This window comes from Sebastes fasciatus, chromosome 6 (assembly GCF_043250625.1).
Source record: "Sebastes fasciatus isolate fSebFas1 chromosome 6, fSebFas1.pri, whole genome shotgun sequence".
Lineage (NCBI taxonomy): Eukaryota > Metazoa > Chordata > Actinopteri > Perciformes > Sebastidae > Sebastes > Sebastes fasciatus.
In genome coordinates, this window is record NC_133800.1 from 27560159 (window position 1) to 27575537 (window position 15379).

At 39.7% G+C, this 15379-nt stretch overlaps 1 protein-coding gene across 1 annotated transcript in view; it reads right to left on the reverse strand.

Annotated features, from left to right (window-relative positions):
• Nucleotides 1-992: 992 nt before the first annotated feature.
• Nucleotides 993-15379, reverse strand: part of srrm4 (serine/arginine repetitive matrix 4) — a 72495-nt gene continuing 58108 nt past the window's right edge. The window contains exons 7-13 of the mRNA XM_074638954.1: nucleotides 14254-14337; nucleotides 12697-12862; nucleotides 7432-7754; nucleotides 7034-7228; nucleotides 6506-6607; nucleotides 6247-6402; nucleotides 993-4393 (exon numbers count right to left, since the gene is read on the reverse strand). Coding sequence (XP_074495055.1) covers nucleotides 4135-4393; nucleotides 6247-6402; nucleotides 6506-6607; nucleotides 7034-7228; nucleotides 7432-7754; nucleotides 12697-12862; nucleotides 14254-14337 — 1285 coding nt within the window. The 3' untranslated portion in view covers nucleotides 993-4134. The remainder of the gene's footprint in view (nucleotides 4394-6246; nucleotides 6403-6505; nucleotides 6608-7033; nucleotides 7229-7431; nucleotides 7755-12696; nucleotides 12863-14253; nucleotides 14338-15379) is intronic.

The window sequence follows — 15379 nt, forward strand, 5'->3', positions numbered from 1 at the left end:
AAAAACAATATGCTCCTTCATATGGGAAACAGGGAGAGGATGCATAATTTAACACTGAAACACTGGATCACTATTGCTATATGACTTTGTTATTGTGGGTTTTTAAAATAACTATGATCAGAGCACAAAGACATCTAGAGTCCACTGATTGACGCGTCATTGCATCGTATCCAACATTTTAACACCCAACGACATTCTGCAAATAGTCACATTTGTATAATCTATACAACGCAGATGCATATTTACACCACAGTAATTACATATTCAAAATCATTTTGCACGAGAACTGATGTAAACTTTACATTGTAGGATGCCCATCTAGAAACACGACTGCACAAACTCGTCAACGGCGGTCGACACGAGTCGTCATCCCTTTATAGTTTATGGATGACTTTCTGTGCAAAGTCCCCTTCCTCTTCTAGTGTCATATTTCCCTCATTCGTCCAATTTAGTTGACATTCAGGGAAATAAGCTGAGAGTATTGAGTGCATAGAGAGCAGTCTGTCAGGCCCGGAGCAGTCGCACCGACAGGATGATGGATTTGAAATGATTGAGAAATATAACTCTCATGATTATACGGAGAGGCAGTTTCAAACTTCTCAAACTCTGGAGTCAAAGCAGACTCCAAATTGACTTTAAAGAATTAGTTTGACATTTTCCGGAAATATGCTCATTCGCTTTCTTGCCGAGAGTTATATGAGAAGACTGACACCACTCTCACGTCTGGACGGTACGTACGATCAGCTGCCGGTTAGCTTAGCTTAGCATAAAGACTAGAAACAGGGGGAAACAGCTAGCCTGACTGTGTCTAAAGGTTTAAAACAATCCACCTACCAGCTCCTCTAAAGCTCATTAAATAGCATGTTACTTCTCGTTAGTTTAATCTAGTTAAATTATTAGATTGTAGCGGTATCAGTTTTAAAGCTAGAGTGGAGATACTGGTATCATATGGTAATCCATTGGTACCAACCATGTCATACTAGCTTGTCACAAAGGAGGCTAAATAACGCTCCAAACCGACTCTAAATGTTGGCAAGTAAAAACTGGCATGGCCATTTTTAAAGGGGTCCCTTGACCTCTGACCTCTAGATATGCGAATGAAAATGGGTTCTATGGGTACCCACGAGTCTCCCCTTTACAGACATGCCCACTTTATGATAATCACATGCAGTTTGGGGCAAGTCATAGTCAAGTCAGCACACTGACACACTGACAGCTGTTGTTGCCTGTTGGGCTGCAGTTTGCCATGTTATAATTTGAGTATATTTTGTTATGCTAAATTCAGTACCTGTGAGGGTTTATGGACAATATTTGTTATTGTTTTGGGTTGTTAATTAATTTCCAATAATAAATATATACATACTTTTGCATAAAGCATCATATTTACCCACTCCCATGTTGATAAGAATATTAAATATGTGACAAATCTCCCTTTAAATTTCATTTTGAATTGATAAAAATTGTGTGATTAATTTGCGATTAATTATTATGAATCGATTGAGAGCCCTAACCGTAACGTTTCATTAATTTTAAGTGTTAAAACGTGTTGCTTTTAAGTTTCGCTTTCACTTTTACAACGTTGCAGGTGTAGCAGGCCCCTACTGGCCCACATCTATGAGGCTTATAACGACTTACTCATTTAATGAGCTGATAACAGTTGAATTGGGTGTGCAGATTAACAGTGGATTTTCAGGATTTTGTTGCATCTGGCCAAGAAATAGTCCTGCACATATTCTCCTGTATAAACACAACTTCTCATTTTAACACTTCAGGATTAAACACATTAGATATTTTATAATTAGTGAGCTTTAGAGGTGCTGGCAGGCAGATTGTATTTCCTTTTAAACCAGCTGTTTCCAGTCTTTAAGCTAAACTAAGCTAACCAGCTGCTGGCTCGTAGCTTCATATTTAACGAACAGATATGAGAGTTGTTCAATCTTCTCATATGACTCTCGGCAAGAAAGCGATGAAGCTTATTTCCCAAAATGTCAAACTTTTGCTTTTAAAAAAAAGGAGCGCAAAACAAAAGGTCAAACCTTTTTTTTTTCTGCTCTTCCGTCTTTTGAACATCTGCTTCTACTTTGAGGTTTATGTGTGAGTGAGGTGGCAAAAACCAGGAACAATTTACAACAAACCAAACATAAATTACAGCAGCGTCATAATAACTATAAATTGACAGTGTTGCATAGAAAGATTGACCACTACCGAGAGGGACAACAAACCAATAAATATGAAATAAGTAATAAATATCGATGGTGCTGCACAATTAAAAAAACTTGACCTTCTGTTGTCATAAAACAAAAACACTGTTGATTTATATGTTTGGCTCCAGTGTTGTAGCAAGAAAACATTATTCAAGTAAACTGATCAATGCTCTTCATAAGTTCAGACTTATTGTCAACATGTTGCAACCAAAGGAGGTACCGCTTCTTCTTTGAAATCACAACTATCAAATAAAAACTCACCCTAGATGACAGTTTAAGCATTGAAGTAGATAAAAAGTCTATTATATTTATCTTTAAAGTGTCCTTTTGTTCCCCAAAACAAATTCATTATGTTTTATTCACCACGAGTTGTCAAAGAAAATACCTCCTCTGACACCGTGAAGATTTTGATGTTTCGATCGCTCTCTGTTGTATTACACGGACTGACATTTCAATTGTTTTCCACTTGATCAGAGGATAAATTAATTTGACATTTGAGCCGACAGGCAGTTTGCTCGCCGTCAGGCCGCTCTCGCCGTTTCATTTTTCAGAGGAAAACACATTTGTTCTCCACTGTGTGAAGTGCAGAGATCAGAGCTATAAACCTTTTTCTTATTCCTGACAACGATCCCTCTGAAGCCATTTGTAAACACTCGGATCAAACGGGCTCAAATGTTACCTCAATACTTCACTTCTCGACGCAAAATCCACAACATCCAGACCCGACATGGGACAATAAATGCTCAAAGTCTTATGAAGCTTTTAAAGTGTTTACCTGGTGCATCATACTTGTATATTGCCCAGAAAAATGAAGCAATTTCAACCCTTCTTGGTACCTTCAGGCCTTATTATGCATCATTTAAAGGGACTGTTTGTAACTTTCAGAAATGATTGTTAACAGCGACACCTGTGGCCGTTAAGTCAACGAAAGTCAGCGTCGGGCTTGCGCTTGCTCGCTCTAAATAGACATGAACGAGCATCGCTCAAAACAGTGAGGCGACACACGTCAGCTAAAACCACAATATCACTCTATATTTCACCTGCTTGGCAGTAATGTTAGCTGACCAGACGGAGGTCTCTCCATGAATCAGTGCTGATCCTAGTGTTGGCTTTTTCCTGCTTCAGCCTCCTTCCCTCCTGAAGCAGGAAGAGAAACGTTATCGTCTCCGGTGTCTCCCTCCGGCACCCGGTCAGAGACGATAACGTTTCTCGCTGCGGAGCCCCGTCACTTCACAAGACACGGGAAACCTCTGTTGGTCTGGAGGAGCTGCAGCATTTATTTCTGCACAAACGTCCACTGTACATTCACTAGATATTCTCAGAGCTACGAAGTCTCCTGCAGTGTGTAGTGTGCGTGCATGCATGTGTAGAGGTGGAGTGAGACAGCGAGAACGCGCGCGGTGTTTGAGTGAAGGCAAGCAGGCAGAGGAGCAGAGACTCCGGCCACAAGTGAGCGCGCATGGGATCCCGACCTGGTCGATTTATACGTGTAAGAATTTACAAACAGTCCCTTTAAAAATAAATATTAAGATAATTTTAAAGCATTAACTTAAGAGAATGATTTAATGGGAAGTGCATGGACTTAAAAATAAGGAACAGCGATGTGAGTTGAACACCGTGTCTGCTTTATGTACAGTTTCTATTGTAAATATCTCAGAGATGAACAGTCTCAGGCCGTTGTGAGCGCTGATGCAAGAGGATGCAGTACACGAAACAAAACAAACAAACAAGAAGACATTCAGTCTCCAGTGGTCTCTGTGAGCAGAGTGAACAACACTGCCTCAATGAAAGACGTGGTCGGACCCCTGCGGAGACATTTCCACTCAAGCGTCAAAGCGGAGCGCGGAGACGCACTCAGTCGATTGCTCCAACATCCAGCGTCCCCTGCTCTCAACCCGGAGCTCCACTCCCTTAATGTGCTCTCACAAACCTAATGCCTGGTTTTGTGGCGTTTGTTCAACGAACCGCGACTCCGGCTGCGACTGCGGCTGCCAAAGATTGAGTTCCAGGAGGAGCTGCGGCTGTAGCTCCTGTAGGAGGAGTAACTGTGGCTCCGGCTGCGGCTGATGCTATGGATGGGGCTGCGACTGCGGCTTCGGGTGAAGAGGCTGCTCCAGGACGACACGCTGGTGGAGCGACTGCTGGAGGAAGGGCTGGGTCGGAAGTAAGGGATGGGTCGCTTCCTGGCACTGTGGAGAGGTAAGGTAACAGGTAAGTGGTGTGAAACTGACAGACAGTAACATCATTAAAAGCTGCAATGGGTACATTTTACTCAACCTTAAAGCTGCATTGATCATATGAACAACGAGTCGAATGACTGACTTTGTCTTTCAGCTTTACGGAGCAGTTTATTGTTTTCCTTTAATAGCAGCAATTTCACTATTTTGATTCACTTTCACCACTCACATCAGCGTCCTTCTCAGCCGCAACAGGCAGCAAAAAAAGCTCCAATAAATTCACTGCTCAGCAACAAACAGGCAAACTGACAAAGTTAGCGACTAGCTGGTGAACAGAGTGGAGCATTTAGCAGCTAAAGAGTACGGAAGCCCTAAACGGACGTGGTTCAAACATATTTTTAATGCAGTTATCTCAAGATCCCGAGAAAATCAGCCTCCTTCTTCTCACTTGATTTATTACCTCAGCAAACATTGTAAACATGAGTTTATGGTCTCAATCGCTAGTTTCAAGTCTTCTTCAATACAGCATGATGTTCATTTAGTAAATTATGGTCCCATTTAGAGTCAAATAGACCATAAAGCAGGGGATGCTTTGAGGCGTGGCTACCTTGTGATTGACAGGTCGCTACCACGGCGTTGTCCGGTCTGGGAGTTGTCGTGTTTTCGTCTTACAAATTTAACCCTTTCACGGTGTGTTTTCACTTCATGAAAGTTGATTGTAACTTTATGGTCGCCTAAAAATGTCTTATTTAGCGTTTGGTTGTACTTAGTTCCACCTTCTTGTGTCACTTCTGGTTGCAAAAAAACAACATGGCGACGGCCAAAAACCAAGATGGCGACGGCCAAAATGCATAACTTGAGGCTTCAAAACAGTAGTCCACAAACCAATGGGTGACGTCATGGTGACTATATCCATTTCTTATATTCAGTCAAGTATGTTTGTTGCGTAAGTAAACCTAAAAACTATGTAAACCTACGTTGGAAGTTTTATTTGAAAAGAGTCTGTATGCGTGTAACGAGTGGAAACTGTACGTTTCCTGTAAACACTGAAGTTTATTTCGAAAAGACACAATGCAACGAACGGAAACTGACAAGCCGTTTCTGTCACGTCCAAAACTGATGCTAGAGAGGTACCTTGAGCGTCATAGTTTGAAGCGTAGGGCCACTGACCAAGCATCGGTATTTGACGAGTTAGGATTGAGAACATGTTGGTCCATTATATACTCTCCTTTTAGCTCTAGTTTGGTCTCCACCAACTCCTAAGAAAAATGTTTGACTTTTTAGCTGCCAAATGCTCAACAATGTTCACCAGCTAGTCGCCAACTTTCTCTGTCTGCTGTATATATCTAACTTATTTGAATGAAGTCATTTGGCTCATAATTAATACACAAATATTGAACAGTGCAGCTTCAAACAATACATATTACTGGAGCAATAACATACATAAAATCTGTTATTTGTAATCTCTCGGAGGCCGTTGTGTTCTTTTGTGCAAATTTATGGGTGTACATCATTTCAGTATGAAAAGAAAAGTAAAGCTAAGTGTGTGGCAGACAAGATATGTGGGAAAAAAGTGAATATCACACTTTGGTTGTTCTTTTTTTTTACATTTCAGATTGCCTGCGTTCCACCATCTGCTTCTTTAGCACCTGTGGCGGCGTTAGAGCTGACGGTTATCTCATCCTCTGGCTAAACGCCATTTCAAGGTACACAGCTCATCAACACGATTAGAGAGATTTCAGGTTGGGGACTCATCCGACTGAGGGGGTGAGGAGGGTGGGACCAGCAGTACATATTTTCTGCCTTTAGGCATAACAGTGTATATTGTAGCTGTGAATAATAACCCGGCTGGGGAAAAGCTGTACCTTGTGATTCGGCGTGCTTCCAGATGGCTGGGTGAGTCTCTCCTTCTTTTCTTCATAGGAGAGTAGGATTTGCGTCTTTGTCTCTTCCCACTAACCTTATGTGCATGCTTCACATCTGTCTCTCTGGAACTATGTGTTCTCTTTCTGTCTCGTAGTCTGGGAGGCAGACAAAACAAGGTGAAACAATGTAAATGTATATTTGTTCCCGTACACCATTAATGAGGAGTCATTAGCAGCGGAAACTTTTCAAAAAGTTTACCTGTCAGCACTGTATCTGGAGTAGCTTCCTCTGGAGCTCAGGCTGGCCACGCTACCTCGCCTCCTCAGATCAGCTGAATAACTCGGTGAGCGCGAGTACGAGCTGGCAACGAGAAAAATGACAATTATCCCCTAGAATCGAGCAAAGCAGCAGTAGATATGAGTCCATAAAATGTTAATTTTTATGCAAATATGTTCGGGAAGTCAGGGGATCACCAAAGTCATGAGAACACATCGCCTGGGAACCGTGAATGTCTGTGATAAATACGGTGCCAATTCATTTAGTAGATGTGAGATATTTCTCAGGATAAATGAAAACTTTGAACTGCTTTAGATGCGTTATTTGGCCACCAAGGATATCTGCACCACATTTCATGCCAATCCATTTAACAGTTGTTGAGATATTTCGGTCTGGACCAACGTGATGTTCCACAATTTACATTTTTTTATGTTTAAAGTGAAATACATGTGAGTGGAAACGTACTCAGTGTAACTTGGGAATTAGTGATGTACAACATAAAAGTACCACCTGCAAGATGACAGCGACAGGCTTCGCGAGTAGCGCCCGGAGTATCTGGAACTCCCCGAGGATCTGCTCCTGCTCCTGCTGCTGGATGACCGGGTTTTCAGTCGCCTTCGAGACGACCGTCTCCTCCTCTGGGAACAGCTGGAAGTCTTTGCAGATCTCACAACCTCCACCCGACACCCCAAGGTTATCTGCTCTCTGCAAAGAAAACACGATTCACTGCTTTAAGTGAAAAAGCCCACACTGTATCCTGTGTTGTCTTTAAGAAACGCTCTCTCTTATTTTCATAAGATGAATGTTTCAAAAGAGAAAACAGAGCGTGGAAACAGAAGATAAACAGCTTGCACATTTCCTGGGAAGCATTCTTTCACATGGATTATTTATTATGAACACAACATTACCTCTTGCCGTTTCCACTGAACAGGGTCGCAGACAAGCCGTCCTCCACATAAGGTTTGCACAGGGAAGCGTAGCTGGTCACAGAGTTTCCTGAATCAGAGGCATTGTCTCTGTCAGTGAACTTGAGCTTCTCTGGCGAGGCCAGACGTTTACAGTGGTTCCTCTTGATGTCAGTGACACTCGCCTGAAAAACACCAGCTTTGCTTGACGGCGGCGAGGATGTGTCATTCCCAGAATCGTAATCGTGCGGAGCGTTGGTCTGGCTCGATAATTGCTGAGACCCGCTTCCGTGCAAAAGCTCGCTTCCGGGTTTTGACGACAAAATCTGCAAACAGACAAATAGGCTGAGGCTTAAAACCAAATGTGTGTTGATGAATTGAACCTCCTATCTGCTTTGATGCACTGTGAATACTCTAGTACAAAAGGCACATATTCCCTTGAAAACACAGAGAAGGGATTTCTTTTTTTTTTTTTTTTTTTTTCTCGGGACAGAAAACTTTGAAAGATAAAGACATCATGCAAATTTGAAGCATGCGATTAACCCCCAAAGAAAATCTGAACTCAACTAAAGTTAAAGAAATCAACAGGAAACAAATTTAGATAAAGTAAGTCTAAACTAAAACAATTATATGAAAGGAACAACAAAAGAGCAGAGAAGAAAGAAAAGCTATGCGTGGAAAGATCTACCGGCTCTAACTCGAGTGAAGAGAAAAAGAGTAAACAATAGCCCCATTGAAAAGCCTCATTTAAAGAACATTGAACAAACATCACAAAATGGGTATTATGTAGAAATGAAAAGGATTGCAGACAAAGAGAGATCCCATCAGTCTAACTAAGAAAGCCCTCAGAATGGGACAGATGACTGTGCTCTTTCTCCTGTAAGAAGTAAATCATTTGCCTGCACCGACCTACAAGTAAATCCCTAAATCTGCGGATAGCATCGACTTACCAATCAAGATTTCCTCCTTAAGTAGGTAAGGTGTAAGAAAAAGGGAAGAGCGGGCAACATAAGTGCATCATTAGAGTTGTAAATTGCAAGAAAAAGACAATAACCCTCTCTTCAAACCCAGAGCCAGTTAGACTTATATTGGCATGTTCCTTTTTCTTTCCTTAATGGTGCATTGTTTTGGAGTTTTTCAGGAGCGAATAGTCCCAAAATACTTTAAAAGTGGGCTTGTATGTGAGTATAACAACTGCACACTGAAACTAGAGAATTAACGGAAGAAGACTCTCCGAGGATCATAGTTGACTAATAAAATCATGATCTCTCTTTATTTATTTACTTATCCAGTCTGTCCTCTCGAAGGTTTCCCTTAAGCTAGTCTAAAGTCGACACAAAAGACCGACCCTGAGGGGAATTTAGACAAGTCTTTGTTCTTCTACCACTTCGCATCAGAAAGACACAATTTAATCAGAGACATTCTTCACTGACACCTGGAGATATTTTGACAAGGCTGCCTTCAAATAAACATTTCAAAAGGTTCTTGTGAGCTTTCTTTTCCTTTTGTTGCCACCATGTTTCTTATGCTTCCACCCATAGACTGTATATAAAGATGGACGACGTGACAGCTCCCTAAAGGTGAAGCCAAAACACCTGGATCGCCCCCTGGTGGTTGGCTGCAGTATAGGTCATAAATCATAAATACATTTTTCCCAAAGATGATTTCTGTCATTTTAAGTAGTTCTTATCATGCTGCCGTATATTCAAGTGTTCATTTTTCTGATTAGTTTGGTTTTAATTAGTTATCTGATGCTATAAAAAGGTGGGAGACATCATGATTGACAGCTGTACAAGAGGAGATGTAACTTTAACTTTACATAACGAGTCTGTGTAATAGAACATGTGTGAAATTGATCATAAATGTAGTTATAGAGATATTATGGTTATTTGATGTGTCTTTCTTGCCCAGTGGTGGAAGAAGAATAAGTATAAGAACCTTTTACCTAAGTAAAAATAGTGATACTACAGTGTAAAGATACTTTATTACAAGTAAAAGTCCTGTGTTCAAGTCTTAAATAAAAGTACAAAAGTATTAACATCAAAACATACTTAAAAGTATCAAAAGTCAAAGTACTTATTATGCAGAATAATATATATTATATTATTGAATTATAATTAGTGATACATGTGTTCATCAGCAGGTGGAGTTTATTTTATGTAGTTTATATACTATTGGGTAACTTTACCTGTGATAATACATCGTAAAGTATTAGTTGATTTATTTTTTGGCTTTTCTGTTAATAATCTGAATGTGCAAAGTAACGAGTAACTAAAGCTGTCAAATAAATAGTATAAAAAAGTATAAAGTAACGTAAAAAATAAAGTACAAGTACCTCATAATTGTACTTGAGTGCAGTACTTGAGTAAATGTACTTTGTTACATTCCCCCACTGTTCTAGATAAACAGCTACCGTTACTAATCTAGCAGCTAGGTGGCTCGCACTAACAAGCTGTGGCCGTGTTCGGCTCGTGATTGGCTCGGTCGAGCTCCAGCCTCCCGATCACTACTGCGCAGACTCTGGCTCGAAATTATGTCAAAATCTCAAGATGGTAGGTCCTGTACCGGGATATTTTGGCTTCACTTTTGTACAGTGGAAGGAAGAGGAGACGCGTCGTCCATCTTTATATACAGTCTATACTTCCACCACAAAAGAAATTCCCCAATTCATCACTTTTATTCACAGGAAAGGTTGACATATTTTATAATCAACCACATTCACGTCGATTATTCATATTTTTGAGGGTTTTTCTGTCCGGTCATACCTACCTTTCCCTTTATGGATTGCTTTTTTTGGAGGAAAGAAATATTAAGCAAAAATCATTCCGCATTACTTTTGTGCTTTTATCCACCAAATAAAATGAATGCAAACACCAGTGGATAACTGTGATACAGTAAGAATCCCCCCTCAGCACCCAACTGTATCCGCCTCCTGAAAGACTTTAGGATATTGAATGCCAGGCATGATTCAATATATGGATTAATTTATTGAATTTCAATTAAAACCCTGTGGTGTGTAATTAAAAACATTTCTCCGTGCAATTAGCATAATTTAATGATTGCTGGAGAGAAATTAAATATATTTCATGCTCTAATAAGCATGAGACAATGAGTTTGAGGACATGGCTGTATTTATGAGGCTCTTTGGAGAGAACATCATTTTAAAAAAAGAAAAAGATTCAACCTGCAATAAACAGCATCATTTTAAAATTCAAAGTCTGTCGCCTAGGAGCAGACAATTACAGTTTAAAGATGTTTGTATTCTCTTGGTTTCATTTCGGCTGCAGGTCAGATCTGCAATCTAAACAATTAAACCATCAGCTGGAAGTACAACATAAAACAGATGCAACGACCAGAGGGGACTGAGAAGGGCTGACATGTTAAAGGATATATATATATTTTAATCAATTTTAAAGAAAATAAAATTTTAAAAAGGATGCTTCTGTATCATATAAAAGGTAGTTCCTGCAAGTGTGCAAGTATTAAGACGTCACACACAAAATACAATATATAAAAAAACATATTCTCAGGACAGCAGGACAAGAGTCTCTGAGTCCTTTTGGCTGTTTTAACCACATTAGGTTTCAATAGGTTGAATTCTGAACTGGTATTCTGTTATTTCTTTGGTCCACAGTGGCGAGAAAATGCTAATATTTCCAAAAATCCATAATAATTCTAAGAAATCCTACTTTATCTTAGTCTCCTGCTTCAGCCCGGTCTCCCTAGCAATTATGCTGACATTAAATGAGCACATGATTCACATCCAGTGCCAGCACAGGAAGCAGTGTGGCACCTTAAAGCTCCGTGTACTGATTAAGCACAGTATGTTGCACTTTTGAAGATAACAAATAAGCGCTCCCTTCCTGCTGCTTGCAGCAACGTTATTTATTTTTAATTACAAAAAAAACATGCTTCACTTCCTGTGCGGCGCTACAGTTTTGCACCAGTGTGCGCCACAGATCTGACCACAGGCAGGTCCTAAACTAAACAAATAATACTGTAAACAAGTGTTTTATTTTCCTAATCTTGACCATGGGTGTGAGTTTGTTGAAATAATTAATTTAAAATAGGGCTGTCAAAGTTGACGCAATAATAACGCAAATTCGTTTTAACGAAACTAAATTCTTTCACGCATTAACGCAACTTGCGATTTTTAGGTTGTAGTGGGCTCAGATTCCATTGGCATCAATCATGTCATACTATGTTGTCGCAAAGGAGGTTAAATAACGCTCCAAACTTACGCAAAATGTTGGCGAGGACAAACTGTCATGGCCATTTTCAAAGGGGTCTCTTGACCTCTGACATCAAGATATGTGAATGAAAATGGGTTCTATGGGTACCCACGAGTCTCCCCTTTACAGACATGCCCACTTTATGATAATCACATGCAGTTTTGGGCAAGTCATAGTCAAGTCTTAACACTGACACACTGACAGTTGTTGTTGCCTGTTGGGCTTCAGTTTGCCATGTTATGATTTGAGCATATTTTTTTATACTAAATGTAGTACCTGTGAGGGTTTCTGGACAATATTTCTCATTATTTTGTGTTGTTAATTGATTTCCAATAATAAATATATACATACATTTGCATAAAGCAAGCATATTTGTCCACTCCCATGTTGATAAGGGTATTAAATACTTGACAAATCTCCCTTTAAGGTTCATTTTGAATAGATAAAACATGTGTGATTAAATATTTTAATTGATCGACAGCCCTAATTTAAAAAACTATTGGCACTGAATATTCATTAACATCATCATGAACAAACAAACATACCTTTATAAAGGAATATAAATGTGAGTGAGAAATAGCTCTTGAAAATAAAATATGTGTTGTTGGTGTTCATTGTCATTTAAATGTGCCTCTTTATTTCTCAACAGGAGGGAAAATAAGCTTTCACATTGCTGTAATATAGAGAACGTGTCATTTTTTCCAGCGGTATCATTATAATTATGGGGAGTCTTGTATACAAAGTACTTGATGGCGTTAGTTTTAAAAACAGAAAACAAGAATTGACAAAATTACTGCAAAATAAAGAATGCATAAAATGAGCTCAGAGTCAGGCCATGTATAGTTTTGGGGATTTTGTAAATATTGATGCTTTAGAGGACGGCTAAATGGGTTTAAACTAAAGAAGACTTTCCAAACCCAACATCCTCACTGTAGGCGTTTTATTTTGACTGACAATAAGTTGTTTCACATGGCCATAACTGAGAAACCAAACTAAACCAGCGGCAGCAGCGTTAAGAGTCCTAAAGTGTACTTACGGTGGCGGTTGAGAGGATGGAGCGATATTTTGGAGCCGTTTTACACACTGATTTGGTTGCAGGTCTCCACCTCATGTCCGTGTGGTCAAGCACTCCGTTGGTTTCCTCTACTACAGCTGCCAGGCCTCCTAATGCCTGATGCACCACAGATTTCTGCAGATGGTGTCTGTGGGAAAACGCTGGATTCAGTTTTCATGACACATCATCGTGACAAAAATGCTTTTTTTCAGTTGCAGCCAATTCTGCACTTCAGAGAATGGGACAAAAAGTAACAAGTATATGCACATTTTTATGTCAGTGAAATATCTGGATTTACTTCAGCAACATTGTTTTCTGTTGTCTTCTTGGAATGAAAAATGAATTATAAATTGTTGTGTAATCATAGAAAAAACTAAAAGGAAATGTTTTTTTGATTGAAAGGATTAGCGGAGATGATTTTCAGCTGTATAAAAATGTAGTTTAAAGCTGAATATATCTGGATTTCAATTGTTTTCCTCTGCTTAAAGTTGCAATAGACACGTTTTTTGCCTCAACTTATTATGAAGTAAATGTTGACTGCACAATGTAATTTATAGAATAATTACATTCAGTATTTAGATTAGGTTGCGATCTCCCGGGAAAATGAAGGCTTGATTTACGGCACAAAAGAGGAGGATAGTGCATAAGTCTCGCCTATTCTTATTAATGAAATAATAACACGGAAGCTCCATAGTCTGAACCAAGACGGCAAACTCTTTATTGCCTCCTACACTGTCAACGGCAGCAGATTACAACTACATATCTTTTTGTTTTTTCCTTTCACAATAAAACCCCTTGACATCTACACTGCATCACCATTGGCTGTTTTGGTAGGCATGTTGCTAACTGCATTGTTGGTGGTTGCTAGGCTTTAAATAAAACGAAAGTGATCTGGTTGTCTTTGCGAAAGGGGAACCTCAAATAATACTACTCGGAAACGCTAGTTGTCTGTTGCCACTGTAATATCCCAGGGAAACTCATAATAATGAGTAAGTAATAAAGAGCTCTTGACAGATTTAAAAACTGCAATTTCAGAATTTTTTTGGGGAAATTGAGCCTCAATTTGAGTTCAAACTGAAGTGATCAATGTCTGTCAAGGTTCATTAATTGAGGTGTTCATAAGGATGTCATTCTGACTCAAACTCTGCATTGAGTGGCGATCAATGGTTATCTAAGGATTAATTATCACCGGTGGAAGTGTCCAGTTATTCCACTAGCTGCTAGAAATCATCTTGCTCTCAACCCCGTTCAGTATAATCCATAAAACCTGTGAAAAACAACATCCTTCATCTTTCCAGATTTTGCAATATGTCATTATAATTGAGTGCATCGATCTGTGGAGTGAATATGGGGCCACTTCCTGTGAAGCTGTGATAAGGGCCGGTCGTGCCTGAGATCAGGAAGTCACCTCTGCCTTATCAGTCATCGCTGTGGTGTGACCAGGAACTCGGCAGACACCTCGAGCTGATAAGATAAACGGAGGGGTGAGGAGGAGGAGGAGGAGGAGGAGGAGGAGGAGGAGGAGGGATGGGTTCTTACCTGTCCTCTGTGGAAGATTGGTAAGAAGAGCTGTCCGACTCTGACCTCCGATAGCGTCGCCTCCGCCGTGAGTGAGTCCGTGAACTGAAGGAGGTGATGAGGAGAGAAGACACAGGTGGATAAGGAGCTAAGAGTACTATGATTAATCAATCAAGTACAAATTCCAGCTTCTCAAATGTGAGTATTTGCTGCTTCTATCTGTTCTGTGCCATTGTAAATTCACTTTGTAGCTAATGGTCTGTGGCAGGACTGTGTAGCATGTACATTTTGTCCATATTCACTTTTTGTTTTGTGATAAAGGTAGACGTGTTAAGCTCCGGCTCCATCCTACACCTTTTTTGTCATTGCTATAATCTGTTTTTGATATTTACTATTAAATTATTTTGTAGATGTTTAGTTTTGCTAACATTTTTTACTAACATATAACATCCTAAATTTTGCATTGCACGGGTTACCTAAAAAAAAAAAGCCAATGGGATTTTCCATTGGCTTTTGGATTATTGCAGAAAATAAACTCTGTGGAATAACACATGTTTATGATACTTACATGTTGTTTCCAGCAAGATAATCTTCACGAATGAACACCACATTTATGATTTTTGAAGTGTAAATGCAGCCAGAAGTAAAAAGCTAACGTAAGGCTATAAATAAAACGTTAAAATCTCTTAAGCTTGTGTTAACCACAGACCTTATTTCAGGCGGCTAACTAAAAACCCATTAAAAAAAAGACATTGACTTCCAGACGAGGGAACCAGAAGTGCTAAAATGCTAACTCATTTCCGGGTTTTAGGACTCATTCCTGTAGCACTCTATTATCCTTCAACTAATGATGTCATCAATGACTCCAGATAGTGGATCTATTACTACTGACACTACGAAAAGGTTAATCAAAAATTAAAAAATTGCTCTGTAGAGCACAGATGTAAACTTGTTGGCATTTCCGAATGTTTGGATCTTGTTTTCTCTGATGTATATGAACCGTGTTTGAAAAGTAGGGGATCACATCAGAGAAGGCGAGAGTATAAAGAAACAGCGAAGGCATGAAGAGCACAAAAGAGGAGAGAGTTGAAGTGAGCTGGAAAAGCAGTGGTTTCCGTTGAAGTAAGCAGCAACTGAACTTGGCTCT